This window comes from Primulina tabacum, chromosome 5 (assembly GCF_025594145.1).
Source record: "Primulina tabacum isolate GXHZ01 chromosome 5, ASM2559414v2, whole genome shotgun sequence".
NCBI lineage: Eukaryota > Viridiplantae > Streptophyta > Magnoliopsida > Lamiales > Gesneriaceae > Primulina > Primulina tabacum.
The window spans coordinates 9,042,890-9,062,131 of record NC_134554.1 but is presented as its reverse complement, the minus strand read 5'-3'; the positions used below and the strand labels follow the sequence as shown (position 1 = coordinate 9,062,131).

At 34.5% G+C, this 19,242-nt stretch overlaps 2 protein-coding genes and 1 pseudogene across 3 annotated transcripts; 1 reads left to right on the top strand and 2 right to left on the bottom strand.

The window, feature by feature from the left end:
* The first annotated feature begins 1,055 nt into the window (after positions 1-1,055).
* Positions 1,056-3,576, top strand: LOC142544094 (cytochrome P450 71A6-like; annotated as a pseudogene).
* A 2,393-nt stretch (positions 3,577-5,969) lies between these two features.
* Positions 5,970-10,552, bottom strand: LOC142546248 (uncharacterized). Of its 2 annotated transcripts, none has more exons than XM_075653861.1 (2): positions 10,430-10,552; positions 5,970-9,876 (listed from the first exon to the last, which is right to left on the bottom strand). In XM_075653861.1, exons 1-2 carry the CDS (start codon positions 10,550-10,552, stop codon positions 6,079-6,081), a joined length of 3,921 nt encoding a protein of 1,306 aa, XP_075509976.1. In that variant the 3' UTR covers positions 5,970-6,078. The 2 variants fall into 2 exon arrangements, with proteins under 2 accessions (XP_075509976.1, XP_075509977.1); XM_075653862.1 differs by lacking the exon at positions 10,430-10,552 and adding an exon at positions 10,118-10,416.
* Positions 10,553-15,261: 4,709 nt separating this feature from the next.
* Positions 15,262-16,206, bottom strand: LOC142544705 (calmodulin-binding protein 25-like). The gene is made up of 2 exons (XM_075651741.1): positions 16,103-16,206; positions 15,262-16,026 (listed from the first exon to the last, which is right to left on the bottom strand). The coding sequence occupies exon 2, from the start codon at positions 16,023-16,025 to the stop codon at positions 15,396-15,398; it is 630 nt and encodes a 209-aa protein (XP_075507856.1). The 5' UTR covers position 16,026; positions 16,103-16,206; the 3' UTR covers positions 15,262-15,395.
* Between the last annotated feature and the right edge of the window lie 3,036 nt (positions 16,207-19,242).

Sequence of the window (19,242 nt, the reverse complement as noted above, 5' to 3'; positions counted from 1 at the left end):
CTGAGATTGTTAAAATCAGTTTCATAACTTTGACTAGATAGATAGAAGAATTAAAAGCCAAGGAATCTAGCCGCTGTTAACATTAATAATAATTATTTCAGTGCACTTTCAAATGTCCTATAAAACTATTAAAAAATTATTTCAGTCACTTTCAAATGTCAACATTAATAATAATTATTATTTTTAAATTAAGTATTAACCAGCCGCTGTTATTTTCGATGAACATTGAGTAATAAGATAATAGTTTGCAAATTAGGTACAAGATAAATAGCATTTGACAAATTGATAAGGTCGTTAAAAAAAGTGTTGATAAAAAAATAAATCCATATATGATTGTTTAAATATTCATATACTCCACTAATCCATACACCCGATGTGTAATACTTACATTCCCCAGTCCCATATCAATATCATATGAATTCATTTAATGTTTAGATAACCTAATTCGTACGCTAAATAACCAACTCAATTTGAATTATATATAATATTATTTTCATATTCGCAAAATGAATATCAAATAATTGATTCATATGCAAACTAGTCGACTTTGACTTTATTTCCTAGCCATCGTCAAATCCTTCATTTCCATTCCTCGGATACTATTTAAATGTTGATATCATATCACCATTACGCATCATTAATTGTTATAACTAAGAACAAGAAAATGGTGGCTTTCTCCTCCGTCATAATCCCACTTTTCTCCGCTGATACCCCATGGAAGACAGCTCATCAAGGGTTCTATTATCCCTGACCCATCTCCGGTCCAAGTGGAAAACAAGCCCATCAAGAGTCCAGGTATTCTCCTATAAATATCAGGTTTGATCGTATGATTATTCATTCACTATATTGTTTTCAGCAGCACCCTTAGCTGGTCCCCCATATATCCTCAGTCTCTGACTTGAGCGTCGGAGGGGCTACGCCAGAACACCCTCCTGACCCCCTCCTGACCCCCTCCTAACGATCCTATTTGTGATTTCAGGCTCAGGGTAATTTCAAAACATGCGTCTGGACTAGTGATACTTGCTGGAACCGGACCCTAAATTTCCCATGTGTATCATCCACCATTTTCTTCTATCATCTTCCTCTACAAATGGAGATATAACACGGCTTCAAAACACGGGAAAACCCTACCTCCATCACCGAGAAAGCTTCCCATTATCGGCAACCTCCACCAACTCACCTCACACCCCCACCGCTACTTCCATTCCTTGTCCAAACGCTACGGCCCGCTGCTTATGGTCCACTTCGGCAGCACACCGGTGCTAGTTGCCTCTTCGGCCGATGCAGCACGTGAGATCATGAAAAACCAGGACTTGATCTTTGCAAGCAGGCCGAAAATGGGCGTTGCTGAGGCCTGAGAAGATGCTATACGGAGCCAAGGACGTGGTGTTCGCTCCGTACAGCGACTATTGGAGGCAGATGAGAAGCATATGCGTGCTCCATCTTCTTAGCAACAAAATGGTTCAATCTTTTCGCCGTGTGCGAGAGGAGGAAACGTCTGCTATGATCGAAAGGATCAGGGGATTGGGATCTGCTACTATAAACTTAAGTGAAATGTTTTCATCACTCACCAACGATGTAGTGTGCAGGGTGGTGTTGGGCAGGAAATATGGGGTGTTTGAGGACTTTGTGAGGCGGACTATTGAGGTGTTTGGTGCTACGAATATAGGGGATTACTTCCCTTGGCTTGCTTGGATTAATAAAATAAATGGATTCGATTCTAAAGTGGATAAAGTGTACGTGTAAAGATTTTGATGAGTTTTTGGAGGGTGTGATAAGGGATCATAGATACCAGGAAAGGCAAGGAAAAGAGCATGTGGCCGTGTCGGACTTTGTGGATATATTGCCTGAATTTCAGAGAGAGAACAAGGATACCTCTCCTATTGAAGATGAAGCTTTGAAAGCTCTTCTTATGGTACGTAATCCTAAACACGACTCCTTAATTATTTGATGTTTTATCATGACTGAACTTCGTACATTGATGCTATTACTAGGTTTTATGATGAGACTTTTTTTTGAGAAAATGATTTTTTTGGTTCATCGCTGATTGTGATTTTAGTTCAATAAATTTTCAACTTTTGATTTTGGATTTTTTTATTAGATTATAGTACTTTTGAATATTTTTATCAAAACACTGTTTTTTCATAATTTATCAAATTATTGTGAAAGTAAGAAACAAGATAAAAAAATATTTTTTAAATAAATACTTTTTATATTTTTTAATATATAAATACATGTGTATTTATAAAGTGGTAATTGAAAATAAAAAAATAATAATTCAATAGTATGAAAATTATTTCATTTTCAAATAATGAAAAAAATCATATATCTCTCTTGATATATGGACGAGTTAAAATTCGAGCTGATGAAAATTATTCATTTTCAAATATTAATTCAAATCCTAATTTAGGAAAAGATTTGTGTGAGACGGTTTCACATGTCGTATTTTGTGATACAAATATCTTATTTGGGTCATCAATGAAATATTATTACTTTTTATTGTGAATAACGGTATGATTGATCCGTCTTACAGGTAAAGATTCGTGAGATCGTCTAACAAGAGACATACTCCCTAATTTATTAAAAGAAAACTCATTTTGATATATTAACTTTTAATTTGTAGTTATTTTGAATAAATTGATGATATGACATCTGGCAAGTTAGTATTTTTTATTGTCATGTCAGCTTCATTCAGAGAATAATAGCCGTTGAATCAAAATAGCACAAAATCGAAAATTAACATATCAAAACAAATTTTGAAAATTCAGTGGACTAAGACATAAAATTAAACAAGTTAGTTCACAAAAATACTATTTCCCCCCCAAAAAAAAATACTTACTTATTTGATCAACACTCTGAAAACGCTTTTTCTGCATCTTTCTCACCGTTGATAGGACACAAACCCTTTTAGAGTGGACGCTTGCTGAGCTCTTAAAGCATCCCAAAATCATGATGGCAAAACTGCAGAAAGAAGTAAGGCAAATAGCTGGAACTAAACAAGAGATTACTGAAGATGATGTAGAAAAAATGCGTTATTTAAAAGCCGTGATGAAAGAAAGCCTACGACTCCACCCTCCAGTTCCGTTGCTCGTCCCCCGAGTGACATCTGTCGACACGAATGTACTGGGGTACGATGTCGCAGCAGGCACACTAGTTTTGATCAGCGCATGGACAATCGGAAGAGACCCTTCCCTTTGGGAAAATCCCGAAGAATTTAGCCCGGAGAGATTCTTCGAAACGAGCATCGACTTCAGAGGGCAGAATTTCGAGTTTATTCCATTCGGTGCTGGTCGAAGAGGGTGTCCTGGTATCTCATTCGCCATACCTCTTGATGAACTTGCTTTGGCAAAATTATTGCATAAATTCGACATTATGTTGCCAAATGGGGTAAAGGAGAAGGATTTGGACATGATGAATGACCGTCCACAAAAACATTCCCGTGTCCGCCGTAGCCGCCTCTCCACCGACCTTTTAGTCTTCTACTCTTTCAGGGTTTTTGGTTTTCTTGCATTCGGGAGTTGGTAATCATGTCAAATATGCTACTACAAATAAGACATTGAAGAAAATTATATGATATTATCGATCGACCCGTTATACAAAGGATTGATAACTAGTCAATTTTAGTACTTTGTTTATACGAATATAAAAATTAATCTACAACTTTTTACCCACTCTAAATTTATTCCTTATCTTTTTAAATATCAAATTAGTTCAATAAATTTTTAAGGATATTTCGTTTTAGTCGTTTTGTGCGAGTGCAGCTAGCAATGGGACAATCACAAAGACTGGATGGGTGACCAAGGGACGAATTTGGCACCTACCACCCGTCTCGCTATCTGTTGGACCCACTAAATTTTGTTAATTTTTTTAAAAAAAATTATAATTTTTAATGGTAGTCACTACACAGTAATAAAACATCTTAAAATTAATAAATCATCAAAAAAATTATATTTATATTAATAATATTTAATAACCAAAAAATATTATCATAAGTTAAAATCTATCAATTTATATTCAACTAATAAAAAAATTCATAATTATATATTTTCATATTAAACATAATATAATAGCATGTAATTATTTCAATCCTAAACTGTTAATAACTAATATTAGGGATTGACTTATTTATTGTTCAATATAATTAAAAATATGAATAGATTATTAATAATTTAATAATATATACAAATATATAGATATATGGGGTGGGTTCGAGGCAGGTTCACCCGTTTGGACCTGCTTCACCGGATCCAACTCGTCTCATATCAGATGGGATGGATTTAATACGATGCCAAGTTCAATTCATCGTTTTAGAATTAACCAAATTAAGAATATCTGAATATATTGTTTTTCTTTCTATTGGTTTATAATTCTTTTTTGGCGGTTTGCTAACTTACTTGGTATATGTCAATAATTTGACCGTTCCAGTTTTTTGTATCTAGTTTCATATCAGCACTTCACGTCAATATTTTGGTAAGATAAGACTAAAAGTAACAAAAAAAAAAAAATTTACATTCCTGAAACTCAACTTTGAAACGAAAATTATAATATTGGACAATTTATATGACAAAGTTGACAGTTTTTTGCGTGATATATATATTTTATTTCCTTCACAATTTATAAGATATTTGATAGACATCTCCACAAACCACAAGACCCGCTCTTCCTCCAGCTCAAGCTCTAAAATAATTTAAAATTTAAATCCAATGACGATTTAAAGCAGGGGTAAATTATTTTTAAATCTCTAAATCTAAACTTAGGTATGTGATCAATCTTTAACCAAAAAACATATGTATGCATTTTCTTATCCATAAAAATCGTTTTTACATTCCTTGAACTCACATATTTTCACATAAGAAAATGGGTACAAATATTAAAAACATGACACTAACGTATGATATTTGAGTATTAATTATTTCAGATATGGTACCAAAAATATGATTTTGAGTATAAAATTAGAATAATTTTCTTAATATCAATACTTATATATATGTTTGGATGAGAAAAAATTATATTAAAGCACTTGTTTATAAATTATTAGTATCAAATGACTCATAATGAGGTATGTAAAATATGATTTTTAGCTTATATGTAAAACATGAATGCGATACCCATTTTTATTGTTTAACAAGTAGCAACTCACTTGATTTGAGTACATAAATTAGTGTTTTGGGAACCTCACCAATTAACAATTTTGGTGCACTATATTAAGAAAGTTTAATACAAAAATATATAAATAAATAAATTATTTATATATTATGGTACAAATTAACTTAAACTGGGTACAATAGCCCTGATTTGAAGTTCATGTTTCCATGATCCGCGGACCCTTTGGTTCTAAATGAATTGAGCCATTTGGATCCTAAATCAAGACATTGTCCTTAGGATTGAAGCAACCATATTTATACTTTTATCTGCATCAGTAAATTGTATTTAAAAAAATTAGAGAATTTTGGAAAATAAAGGATAAAATCACCCCAGTATCGATCACATCTAATTGAATTTATCAAAACAGTGTAATATTATCTAGACAAATATATTATTACACAGACTTATTATTCAAGTACTTGTTTTGTCGGTAACTTCTAAGTTAAAAAATACTATTCGTTTATAGCACATTTTTATATTTATATTGTTAAATTATAATAGAATATTTACCAAATAATATGACTCACAATGATGTTTTTTCTCCTACCTTTTAATCGACTCACTTTTATCCTATATTTGATTTACTAATTTTAAAATTCATTATATCGCAGATTCTAACACAGTCATTTCCTAATATGTGTGTGTGTGTGTGTACAAATTTATTAGCGTAAATCGAATGGTTATTTGCGTTTTATCAAAAAAAAAGAATGGTTATTTGCGTCGGATATCTTCCAGGTCAGCGGATTAAATGGACAGCTCATCGCTACACCAAACATCATCGTTCCGAAGGGAATCAAAGCATATCTCCATTAATTGAACACAAATTGGAACAGCGAGATAACAAATTCCACTGGAGAGGCAACCAGTCTCTCTAAATTACGTAGTAACACAGCGCCTAGAGTTCTTTACCAAAATAAGAAACAATACACCAAATCAGACAAATATATGTAGTTCAGGTCTGCTGAACACATTATTTTCTTCGTCCTCTAGGACGGGATAGGTAGCAACAAGAGCATCCTGAGCACCGATGTAGAGGGAATTGTAGATTTTCCAGTAAACTTCTCTAACCTTTCTTGCCGGATGAAATAGTCCCTGAAGACAATAGTTCAGTACAACCGCTGCCCCAAGCGCCGCCCTCATTCCTTCTATAGCTTCCATGACAGCATTAATAACGTGCGGGGACGTTTCAAAAATGTTGGGCCAGACATAGTTCATCAGGTGGATTAAAGCATCTTCACATCCCAGACCAGCGACTCCCAGGGCCATGTGTTTGACTGCTGATGCGGCGGTTTGCCGATGAACCAAATCTCTATCCATGAGGGCATCCTCGAGTAATGGAGTCACTGCATATATGTAGTCCTTGCCCATCTCGCCTATGTACTCAAATAGGAAGGATAGAGACTTCAGAACACCATTCTGAACATTGAGCTCCGGCACACGATACTCATTCATTAATGCAGGTAAAACCGTGAATGGCGAGCATGTTTCAGCAACAATTGCTATGGCCACAGTTGTGCACACACGGTTTTGACGTTCCTGCACCTTGAGGTTGTTTAGCAAGGTTGCAAGAACATCTTGTGGCCCAATGGCTTTTGCAATATAGCCAAAAGTATTCACAGTTGCTCTACGGATACCCTTCTTGTGAGCTTTGAGCATCTCCAGAAGCTCAAAACAAATCCTCATCCACTCCCTTGCAGGAACAAACTCAGCCCCTCGATCAGCAATTCTTCCAACAAGATCTATACAGTTTTCTTGGACTTTCTCGTGGCGGTTCTTCAAGATTGGAGTTAGACGAGGGAGCAAATCCTTGATCGGCGGTGTCATCTTGGTCATCCCAATAACATTGACGATAGCCTTGAGAGCGCCCAATATCGAACCCAGAACTTCAGGATACTCCTCTCCCAAATACTCATACAATACAACACCAAGGTGGCCCATTAATTGTTCTTCTCCACACTGCTTCATAACCACCGCAATCCTGGATATAAGATCCGCTGCCTGCTGTCTCACTTTAGCACTCTTATTGTTAAGCCGCCATTTTATGGTACCACAAATCTGGGGTAGGTATGGCTTCACTTTGTGACCAAGGGTGTTCACAACAGCACCAAAACCATTTAGCATCACGTTAGCATCGTCACTAGTCTGTTCTTGAAACGCATAGAGAATCCCATCAATCAATAGCTCTTCTAAGCGAGCATCGATATCAGATGCTCCCAAGTTTGTCACCACTTTCTCAATTGTCTCCATGACCATCCTTCTATATGGCTCACTTTCATCTTTTAGGTCCTCAACGGTTCTTCCCACTATATCAGCAACACCGACTTTGTTCGCAATCTCGACAGTGGTTTCGACAAGCTGTTTGTAGTTCCTCCTGTCCAAGGCCATCCTTCTGACCCAGAAATTACGGAAAAACTCAGGAAGAATGTCATTTCTGATATAATCCGGCTCTACACCCTCAGTACTCACACACTGTTTCACCACTTTCAGCACTATTTTCTTCATTTCTTCATCAGGTGACTGGAACTCGCGGATCAGAATAACCATGACTTCCTTGGTGTAGTAGCTGGCATAAATCGCATCCATTAGTGGTATGATAAAACCAATGGCTTTCAAAAAGGCAGCCAAGACTTTCCCACGGTGGGACCTTATACCCTTCCATAGAGGCTTCAAAACTGAGTCAAAGCTTTCGATACCATAAGGGGCTGCAGCCTCAGCAAGCGCAGCCAAAGACAGAGCGGTGATCGTTCGGACTTTCTGATTTTCATCATTAAGACCATGTTCAATGATCTCAACCAGTGATCTCAAGTGTGGAAGAACAGCACAGCCAATTAGAATGGCAATCTGCTGTACTATCTTGATACCTGTGTGACGAGCTTGCCAAGATTTCTTGCTCTGACACACGGCTTTCAAGAATGGCAACAATGCAGGGATCCCAAGAGCAGAGGCAACAACACTAAAAGCTCTTGCAGTGGTGTTCCTAACATACTCATCAATGTTGTCAATATCTGGACGCATTGCAGCAATCATTGTGGCCAACCCAGCTGCCTTGCTAAGATTTGAGATGATTTCTCTACCTTCTACCCGAGCATAATAATCCTCGTCAATTAAAAGAGGCTCAATAACCACCAATATTTTGTGCACATACGGACGAACCAACTCGTCTAATTTATAGAGCACCCTATCAATAACTTTAACCAACAAATGTCTCTCCTGGTCCTCCAATGTGGGTTGCATGAGCAGCGGTAGAATACGGTTAAAAAGTGGCCCAGCACCAAATTCCCTTGCTTTATCTGTGAGCTGCCTCAATGCAGTTTTCCTCTGTGGAGGAGTCCCGTTCTTTACTTTCAGCAAGAGTTTCATGATCTTTCTCTCTTTCTGCTCTTCTGGCGATAACTCCTCTTCATTGTCTTCATTTAGCAGTGAACCAAAATACTGGTAATCCTCAGGTTTCATCAATGGCAAACCACCAGGCATCTCTTTTGGCACATCAAACTGTTGGCCTCGATTTTCTTCTGGAATATTATACAGGGGTGTCGCCATTGGAGTAGGTGTAGCAAGAAGTTTCCGGGCAGGTGTTCTAATAGGTACATAAGTAGCAGGTGGGTCCAAAATTTTATATCCTTCCTGTGGAAACATTGCATCAAGCTCCTCATCGGTTAATGGTCTATTCCTATCCTCGATATCTTTCTCCCATCTCAACAAATTATACTGCTCAGGAGTCATTGCGCTACGCATAAGAGAATTCGGAGTGGGGGTAGCCATATCAACCGCACCAAAAGGAGTGACACCAGGGGTATATGCAGCAGCAGGTGTAGCACCTGGTGTGGCACTGCCCATTGTAGCTGGTGTCTCATCCCATCTTGACCTCTGTTTTTTTGGTGTTGGGGTAGCCATCCCTCCCAGCTTTGGTGTGGCATCCCAAGCCATTCCTGCAGGAGTTGCCCCAGGCGTTACACCTCCAGCAGGAGTTGCATCCGAATCATTAAGGCGGCCTGGTGTCGGTGTCTCATCCCACCTATTTCTCCTTGAAACTGATGGTGTTGCATCCCCAATTCTCCCAGGTGTCGGGGTAGCATCCCACCTTCCAATTCCAGGCGTGGAGTCAGGCAAATCCCAGTCAGACCCCGTCTTCACCTTCTTGTCAACGGCACTCTCGTCCTGAGACACATCCCATCTATTCCTCTTTTTTGGCTTATCTGCATCCTTCTCCTTTGCCTTTGATTCCTCTTCTTCCTTCTTCTTCTTTGCTATCTCTCTCTTCACCTCCTCTTCCTTCCGCTTTAATGCTTCTTCCCTCATTATATCAGCATAAGTCCTGACTTCTGGCCCTGGCGTTTTGTCCAAAAATGGATCATTCCTCGCAGGGGATATAATCCTATTCAACCTCCTCCTCCTATAATCATCCTCCCTGTCAATTATCTTACTTGGTTGCTTAAACCCGGACATGTCGTCGTCGTCCTCCCCAGTTCTCAAAGGCTCCTTAAGAAACTGTTTTGGAGCAGTAAAAGATGCCATTTTCCTAGCAATTTCATTTTCAGCTCCATCAAGATTATCGTCCTCATCATTGACAGCAATTGATCGCTCATAGCCCTCATACTTGTTTGCATTATAAAGATCAGTGTCAAAAGTAAGGGAGGTTAGTGCAGCCAGGTCCTCCATCTTTTGTCTCTCTTCTTTGACCCTCTGAATCTCCGTATCCACGTCCATTTTGTAGCCTAAAATGTCCGGACACTAGGAGAAAAACCCAAACTCAAGTTCAAAATCATAAAACAAGAAGTAAAAATTATGACAAGCAACCAGAAAAGAAATTTCAGAAATTGAACCTAGCACCAAAAAATGCAAAACTAAACAAACTCGACTCTTTTCCTTCATCCAAAAATAATAATTGCTCCTTCATCAATCGTACAAAAGAGAGAAATCACCACCACAAATTTACTGCAAAGACAAGAAAACAGACAAAATACATATGTACCGGTCCTACAAATCAACTGGCACCAGGAATCGAAGAATCAAGGGCAAGCACGCTAACTTTACAACATATCCTATCTAACCTACTCCGAAATCCTATTTTCCCCACACTGTTTCTTCCCTCCTCTACTTGAGATCGCAAAAGAGTCGCGTGAAGGATAAATGAAAATTCCACGAAAATCTCAAAGAATAATCGAAATTTCAATAACATGCAAACGAACTAGAGCATATGAAATCAAAATCGAGCACAATATAGACTGCTTAATCAAGAATAAGTGAAATTAGGGTTCTACTGAATACAAGAAACCAGACTGACCTGATTTTGGGGATTTGTTCTTGAGAAAGCTGGGAGCTTGAACCGATAATCGCGATATGGAACCCCACCGACGTACTCGATAGAACCTGAAATGCGGTTTTCTGTGGATTCTGTATGGGCCATAAATTACTCACTGACGCCAAATAAAAATGTAAAACCTACTTTAATTATAGGACTCGGCCCAAATTCGAGCCCATCAAGTTCGACAAAAACCTGTGGTGAGTGAGTATTTGCAAAAGATTATGCTTTTACACAAGTGATTATTAATTAAATTTATAAATTTGTGCAGGAGTAGCAAAAATCAAAAGTAGATGTGGCAAAAGTCAAAAGTCAAAAGCTGAATTTTTTAAATTAGAGTGTTGGATAAATAAATGATTTTAATACTATCTTTTTAATAAAAATTATATTCTTAAGTTGGATAACATAACACACCTCCTCTCTTTCTCTTCAAAATTGTTGGAGTAAGGGTGTTCAAAAATATTTCCTTTACGTTAGAAAAAATATGATAAATCACTTTTGAAAAACCAAAATTATCGTGAAATCTGTTTTGAGATTTTGATTAAATTAAGCAGAAACTAACGCAAAATCGGAAGTTAAAATATATATAGAACTGATTTTTGTAAGTGATCACTATAAAAATCATTTTTTTTATAGAAGTTACAAGCACTCCTTTATTTGGTGTAGTATTAATTGGCTAACTGGTAATCAATCTAGGAATTAAAAGATGCACAGTCCGAAATTTGGCACATTTCATAAATTAATTTTTTAAATATATAATTTATGGATAATTTAAATTTTCATTATGTATGTAAAATATGAGGCTGTGTATATTTTCATAACAAGATATGGCAATACTTGTAATTTTGCACTCTAAAACGAAATTATCTGCAATGATATTTAAAAAAAAAAAAAAACAATTCGTTTCACATAATACAACGACATGGTTTTGAAGTAGAGTAAGTTTTTTGTGGAAGATCTCAAATATTTGTATTTGTGATACATATATCATATCTTTAGTGAAAAATAGTATTTTTGATTTAAAAAATAATATTTTTCATTCAAATCGGTACATGTCACACGATATACTTTTAACATAAAAAAATAATATTTTTAACTCAAATTAGCATATGTTACACAATACTTTTTCATAAGATATTTAACAAAAAATGATACTTTGTAGTTAAAAATATTACTTTTAATATAAAAAATAATATTTTTCACTCAAATGAGCATTTATCACACTATATTTCTTGGAATAGGCATGAGATATGAGTAGAAAAGTAATTTGAGGATGTAAATATTATCAACTCAAATTGTTAGACTCTGTCATTTTTACACATATAAAAACATTCGCGCAACATTTTGGTGTTATAATTACCATTCTAGTACGATTGTTTCACATCTTATATATTCTCGTCCCCGGAATCGTACCAGCAATTGGTTTGTATCCGTCCTCGTTCTATAAGTATGATTACCTAAATTGTTGTATTATAATCGAAGAATCTATTATATATTGCCCTATAAAGTCATTCATATTGTAACAACATTCTAATGTGAGACAAGGTATTACATATGAAACGTGTTGAAAAAATTAAATTGATTACTGTCTTTTAGGATTTTTAATTGACATGAAATTTTAAGCAAAGTTTTTAGTCAATCAAATTTTAATTCATTCTAAAATAATTGTGTATGTGATTATGAATTGACATATATAGTCAAACTCAACCTAACCAAATAATATAAAATCCCAAGAAGGGTATTCATCCATCCATTTACTTTGAAAAAAATACTAATATAAAACTGTATTAAATCAAAACTCTCCCCCAATGCAATGCAATGCAATCAATTAGTATTTTCTTGAAAATTCAAGTAGGCCGGTCAATTTATGAGATGTATCTTATACCCAACACGACTAACTTTTATACTCTAAATATAGATCGTCTCAGCCCATCACATGGATAAAAATCTTTGATATCATCTCACACGAGACTCACTTTATATATATATATATTTATTTATTTATTTTAAAAAAAATGATTCTATTTGTATCAAGAAACCCTCAGGTTAGACCAAGTCCCCTCACTTCTACAAATCTATTATTTGCTTTATTTATGAATTGTTGGAGTAGTTAGATATTCCACAATAGTATTATTATATGGACACTTTTGATTCGGATTGCAACTCCATGGCTTTTATCTGAAAATATTCTTATACATAATATGGAAAAAAAATATTTGTGCAAAACTATAACTAGTGAAAATAAGTCCATTTTTCGGACGTTGAAACCATATGTTGATTTGCTTTTAGTTTTGATAAAGTTAAATTATATATTTTCTCCTCCCATATATTTCATATCTTATATATAATTCCTTAGATTTGTTTGAATTATCATTTTAGATTAATTTGTTTGAATTATCATTGTTTAGATTATGAAGATATGATTAATATATTTTTATCTGCATATAAAAAAATAAATAAAACTAAGGTCATGTGGACTAAAAATAAATTTAGCTAAGCATGACGTCGACATGACGTAAATTGAAGGCATCTCAGCATTAATTAATAATTTGAATGGAACAGATATAATTTTGACAGAAGACGTTGAAAAAGTCAACCAACACGTCACCGCATACTCGAGAAGTTAAAGTCAAATGGAAAAGGACGGTACGGTACAATCAAAGACAGCGATTCATTCTTGACCGCCGGGCCAACTACAACTTAATGAGGTCATTGAGGCATTCATAATTATTATTAATTAAAAAAAATTAAAAATGATTTTGTTATATAATTTTTAATTTCACGCTAACATTTTATATTATTAATTTACAGTACTCTATCTACTACAATGAACATAGTTCTGAGATGGTCCCAAATAAGTGGCTTTTTCTTTAGTTTTAGTCGATCACAGTTTGAATTAGTTTTAAAATTGAGAGAAAAAAATAACCAAATTGATTTCCGTTCTAGAAATATGAATGATGTTCCAAAAAATTATCGGTTTGAGGAAAAATGGGTACTTTCACGCAGATGTTTTTTTTAATGATCAATTAATAATTATAAATAAAAAAAAAATCTAAAATTTCGATTGACATTTGAACATGTAAAAAAATTCTAAGAATAATAATAAGCCCAAACTATAAGAACAGAAAAAGTAATTATGTTGGTTTTTTTTTTTTAATGAATTTCGATATCTATATTGAAATTAAATGTCTAAAAAAATATTAACATTAATTTAAGTTTTTTTTAGAGATTAATTTAAGTTTTTTTAGAGATTAATTTAGTTTTTCAATACAAAATTCCTGTTGGGATATATAGACCACATATTACCTAAACATTTTTTGTGGAACGATGATCAACGAATTAATTATCTGTTCTAGAAACCATGAATAAAATAATATAAGGTCAATTAAAAATATTATTAAATACAATTGTTCAAAAGAGACAAGACAACCATTCAAACATTCAAAGAGCATCACAAATATCGAAAAGTTATGGCAAAAAAATTTTAATAATTAACCTCGAGACCCAAGTCAACCTAATGCTGTCAGTTTACATGTTACAATATTCTTTAATCCTCAGAGAATACTTTGACTTTTCATTCAATTGAAGCCATATTTTTCCCTTTTTATATGTCTACTTCAAATTTTAAATTGAGTTCATGGTATAATCTTGATCATATTTAGTGTCCTAAAAAAATTTAAAAACGATTTAATTTTTTTTAAAAAAAAATTATATGGTTTTATAAACTGTTTAATTTCATGCAAATGAGGTAAATGTGTCTAATTAGATTAAAATGGTGGTTAAACGATAATTCACTAACACGAAATATTAGAGGTGTATGTGGGTGTGGGCTCAGTGGAAACTTGCAACCTTTCTCCACACCTTTTTTAACCATAAAGTTCTAATTTTGAAAAATTCAACTATATTTTTAGATCAAGAAATCTTTATGCAAAAGATATATTTAGTTGAAAAATATAGCAGCACCCAAATTAAGACAGTTGAATATACGACTAAAATGAGAGGCTAAAGGATATCAAATATAACTATTACAAAAGATTGACTAAAACCACATTCGGATGTCCATATGCCAGTATGCCACCAAAATCGTTATAACTACTTGTTAAACTTAAAAGTCAACACATATTTGAAAATTCTTTGTAATTATTGCGTTGTTTTGTATTTTATTCTTCCTCTTCAAGGATTTGAAGAACTGCACGTAAATATTTGGATTTTAACCTAACTCTATACTAAGCTAGTTTAAAAGTAAAAATTGTTCAAATCCATGTATACAATTATCGATATCTTAATTCAGCGGATGTTGGGATATTTAACACACACTTCATGAATAAACAATTGGAGCGTGAGTTAATACATTAGATGGTCTGTAGGAAAATCCAAAGTATAACGGTGGACCTTGATTCTGATATCATGTTAAGATTTGGATTTGACCTAACTCCACTAAAACACTAGCAAAAAATTATCCAACTTCATATAAATAATTATCAAAGACTTAATCTAGTAGATATGATACATTTACCACCGTATTTTGTCCATGGTAAACTATTCAAAATATCGATAATCTTCGTATATGAATTTTAATTTTGCACGACCAATGTCGTTTAGAATCCCATTTGTGTTGCCTGTGTTAGGCCATCTCCAGTCCTAATTCTATTTAGCATTTAGCGTGAAGAAACCACTTCAATCGAGCGCTATTCTTCAAGCTCAACGGCGCGGCACTGTAGCGCGCTGCTAAACATTTACTGCGCTACAATATAGTAATTGATTTGGATATGAACCTAAAGAAAATATTATGAAATAGAAAACAGAAAAAGAGGTCCGATCCAATGTGGGTGGCACGCCATGATACAAAAGATATTAACAGATCTTCGCATTCTACACCTCCCCACTGCATAATTAAAGCTAGGACTAAATTTTGAACGAAAATGAAAGTGCTATAATAACCAATATGCTACATAACTTTCCATGACTCAAGAGTCGGGAATCCACCAAAAGAGTCGAACTGCAGCCTAGCTGCGGGTGCCCCACCGTCAGCCGCCGCAGCGGGCTGAGGTGGAAGATGAGTCGACGGGCCTTCCAGAGGAAAAGCAGAGGAGTCAAGCGTGGGCAAGCTGGCACACGTCTGTAGCCTGTTCATCGCCGTATACGTCACCGGTTTTAGCACCGGAGCTACAGGAAAGCTTACATCCATCCCTCCGAAACTCCCTCCTGTCAGCTGCTGCACCATCTGCCTGAAATTGGAGACGTCTGCAGTGATAAACGTCGTCGTTCCCTGCTTCGTTGCTCGTGACTTCCGCTTCGCCACCCTCCCACTCGGTGCTACGGTCCTGCGCGTCCAGGAGAAAGGAGTTTCATTCTCCGAGCCGCCGGAGGGGGTCGGAGTTGGAACAGGCGTCGTATCAGGCGCCGAGAAGAAGGACTCAACCATTTCAGCTGACAGTAAATCTTCGGCATACGAAGGGTGAGTACTACCCGCAAAGGACTTTTGCAGAGCTTTAGTGAGAGTCTCTGTCTCCATTGCAAAGATGTCTTGAATCAAATAGTCGCCGAATGTTGGGTGTATCTGCCATAGCTGCTCCATACTGACAAAAAAAATCCTCAGTAGAAAAAATTCAGACAACAAAAAAAAAAGAACCAAATCGATCAAATATCAAATACCCATATCTTTAATCCTCGAAAGTAGTGATTATGACTCAGAATTTAGAAATTTTAAAGACAAAAATGTGAAGAAAATTAGCTTGAGAGTGAGGATATGGGCAGGCGAAGAGACCGAGAGAAGACTCGAGTATAGGGGGATTAAATAGGACGGTGGTGGGGATGAAGAAACCGCGTAGATCTGGACACGTGCGGAATCCACTGGAAATATTTTTTAACTGATTTTTTTGACAGAATTTTCACCCTTTTAAATATAAAAATCAATTATTTTTAGAATCGAAAAGGATGATAAATTTAAATAGAACCGTAAAATAATATAGAACCAATATTTCAGGATAAAAATAATGAATATTTATATTCATCAAATATTTGATGAACTAATATGTTTAACGTGTCAGAAATTTAAAAACAAATTATCGAGATTGTAAGACAAACTTTTAGTAAAGTTTTTAAATATGTGATACATTAAAAAAAATTCCTTAATCTCTGCGAAGAAAAATAAAAATAAAAAATCAAATGAAGAACTGAATCCATTTTTATAATTAAATCTTAATTTGATATGAGGTAGAATATACCAAATGAAGAAATAAAAATCAAATTATTATTGATAAAATATGAAATGAACGTGTGTATGCAACTAAAAAATGAGCAAATATTCAATAATCAATCAATCGAACCACCCAACTATAAGATAATAAATTATATTCATTGCTTTTGAAAGTTTAGATTAAAAGTTTAGACAAACGAAAATGGATCTATTAAATATTTATTTTAATACAAAATGGCAAAGGTGTAAAATCTAAGACCACAAGTTTTACAAAAGAAGTACAAAGATAAAATAGTTTTCAATTTTGAGTTTTAATTTATTAAATTTTCGAATTTTTGTTTGGTACACTAAATTTTAAATTTTTAACTATTTTTGGTGTAGTTGTTATATAAAAAAATACAGATATGATATCGAAAAATATTAACATAATATCAAAAATTGATGACTTATCAATTGAACTAAAACTCAAAATAAAATAAATTATTCCTTAAAAAAATCATTTTTCTCAGTACAAAAAATATATTTTTCTTAAAAGTTAAATAGAAATGTATATATTCATTCACTGACTGAAGTTCGTTAAGCCATTTCACATCATTAGAGCACCCGCATTGGTGGGTGTTATAACACTCACCACCTCATTAAAAAGTATGGGATCCACATGCCACATACACATTACATTAACACCTTCATTCTTTCACATTCATTTTAACATTAATACTCATTATTTATGTGTCTCGCTGTCCACTCATTTATCATTATTCTTATTTTACATTAAATAAATATAATTTCAATTTGTTTACACAATTTAAATGATTATTATTTAAAATAAATAATATTATTAATTTTAAATATATTTATTGAGTAAAATAATTTTATCTTATATTACGAACGTCATTTATTTAAAATTAATCGAATAATTGAAAATTACAATAATCGAAAATTACAATAATTGAAAAGTACAATAATCGAAAATTACAACAAATAAAGTTTACATATTCCATCTCTCCCTAATCTGTTCACATAGATGTTCGTGGATGATAAGTTGCTTCTCTGTCATTTGTGAAGTATCTTTCGAAAGGATTGCGTATTCCTCTAGTTGAACTTTGGCTAAGGCAGCTTTCGCTTTCATCTTCTCAACTTCGAGTTGTTTTTGTTTCATTTCAACTTCAACCTTTTTTACGCTTGTATACTCAGTAAATTTTGCAAACATATTGTCCAAATTTATTGTCATACCTTCAATGTCAGATTTCATTTTCCCTTTTCTCTTTCTCTTTGTTGCCTTATGACCCATTGGACGAGTTTCTTCTTCATTTAAGTCTACATGTGACGGATTGTGGAGTAAACATTGGACGGTCTTTTACGATTCTCCACACATGCTCGAGATTAAATACAATGCCGTTATTTTCCTCACGATATTTTTCATACGCAAGCCGCAATATATCCTCTTCACTGTGGCCGCTACGATACACACTATATACACTATTGTAATTTGCATTGAAGCGATATACCTTTTTTTGTATGGTATTGTGCCAGTGCGATCGTATGACACTTGCAATTCTGCTGGGTGTACCTGGAGTACGATTTTCATTGTAGTAGCTTGCAACACGTCCCCAAAAAACATCCGCCTTCTGATCGTTGCTGACAATTGGATCATCGCTGATAGTGACAAATGATCTCGCTAAAATCCCGTCTTCAACTTTACTCCATGTTGACCGCTTTCTCCTACCAGCAGCGCCAGAATCCGCCTTATCCAAATTTGGAAGTTCGATTGGGGATTCACGGTCAGAAAGTTGAGTCTCCGGAACAAAATTTGGAGTAAACGGTTCATTTTCTGTCGGAGATGTAAAAGGCATACCGGTTGCACGTGGATTAGATGAATAATTTGGTGGATATGGATTATATGGATAATTTGGTGGATATGGACCATATGGATAATTTGTTGGGTATGGATTATGTGAATAATTTGGTGGATATGGAAAATATGGATAATTTGGTGGAATTTGTGAATTTTGGGAAGAAGTATTTTCCTCCGGCATTTTTTGGGAATTCACGAAATTTCTAAAAAATCCTGGGTTACTTTCATCCATTTCGGAGGAAAATAGGATAATAGAAATAAATTTTCAAAATAAAATTGAGATGATGAAAATAGTAGAGAGAATTTTTTTAGAGTGATTTGGATGTTTGAATGATTGAAATAAGTTGTGTAAAGTGATGAGTATTTGTAGATGAAATTTTGATTTTCTTTATTAAAGTAGCCGTTAACTAGCCGTCTATATTCCAGCAGCTACTTTGCAACGGCTATATTCCAACGACTACTTTAAACCAATACATTAAATAACATTAAATAAGAAAACAACGTTTAGCGACGGTTTGTGAAAATCCGTTGCAAATAGCGACAGTTTTTTAAGAACCGTCGCTAAATGTCCAATTTTTTTTAAAAAATAACCGGACAGAGGGGCGTTCATAAAATATAAAATATAATTAAAATAATTCGAAACACGTGGGGCCCGCTTGTCAGCAAATCAGCCGGCGGTTTTTCAAAAACCTTCGCTGATTGTCCAATTTTTTTAAAAAAATAAACTGACATGGGGCGTTC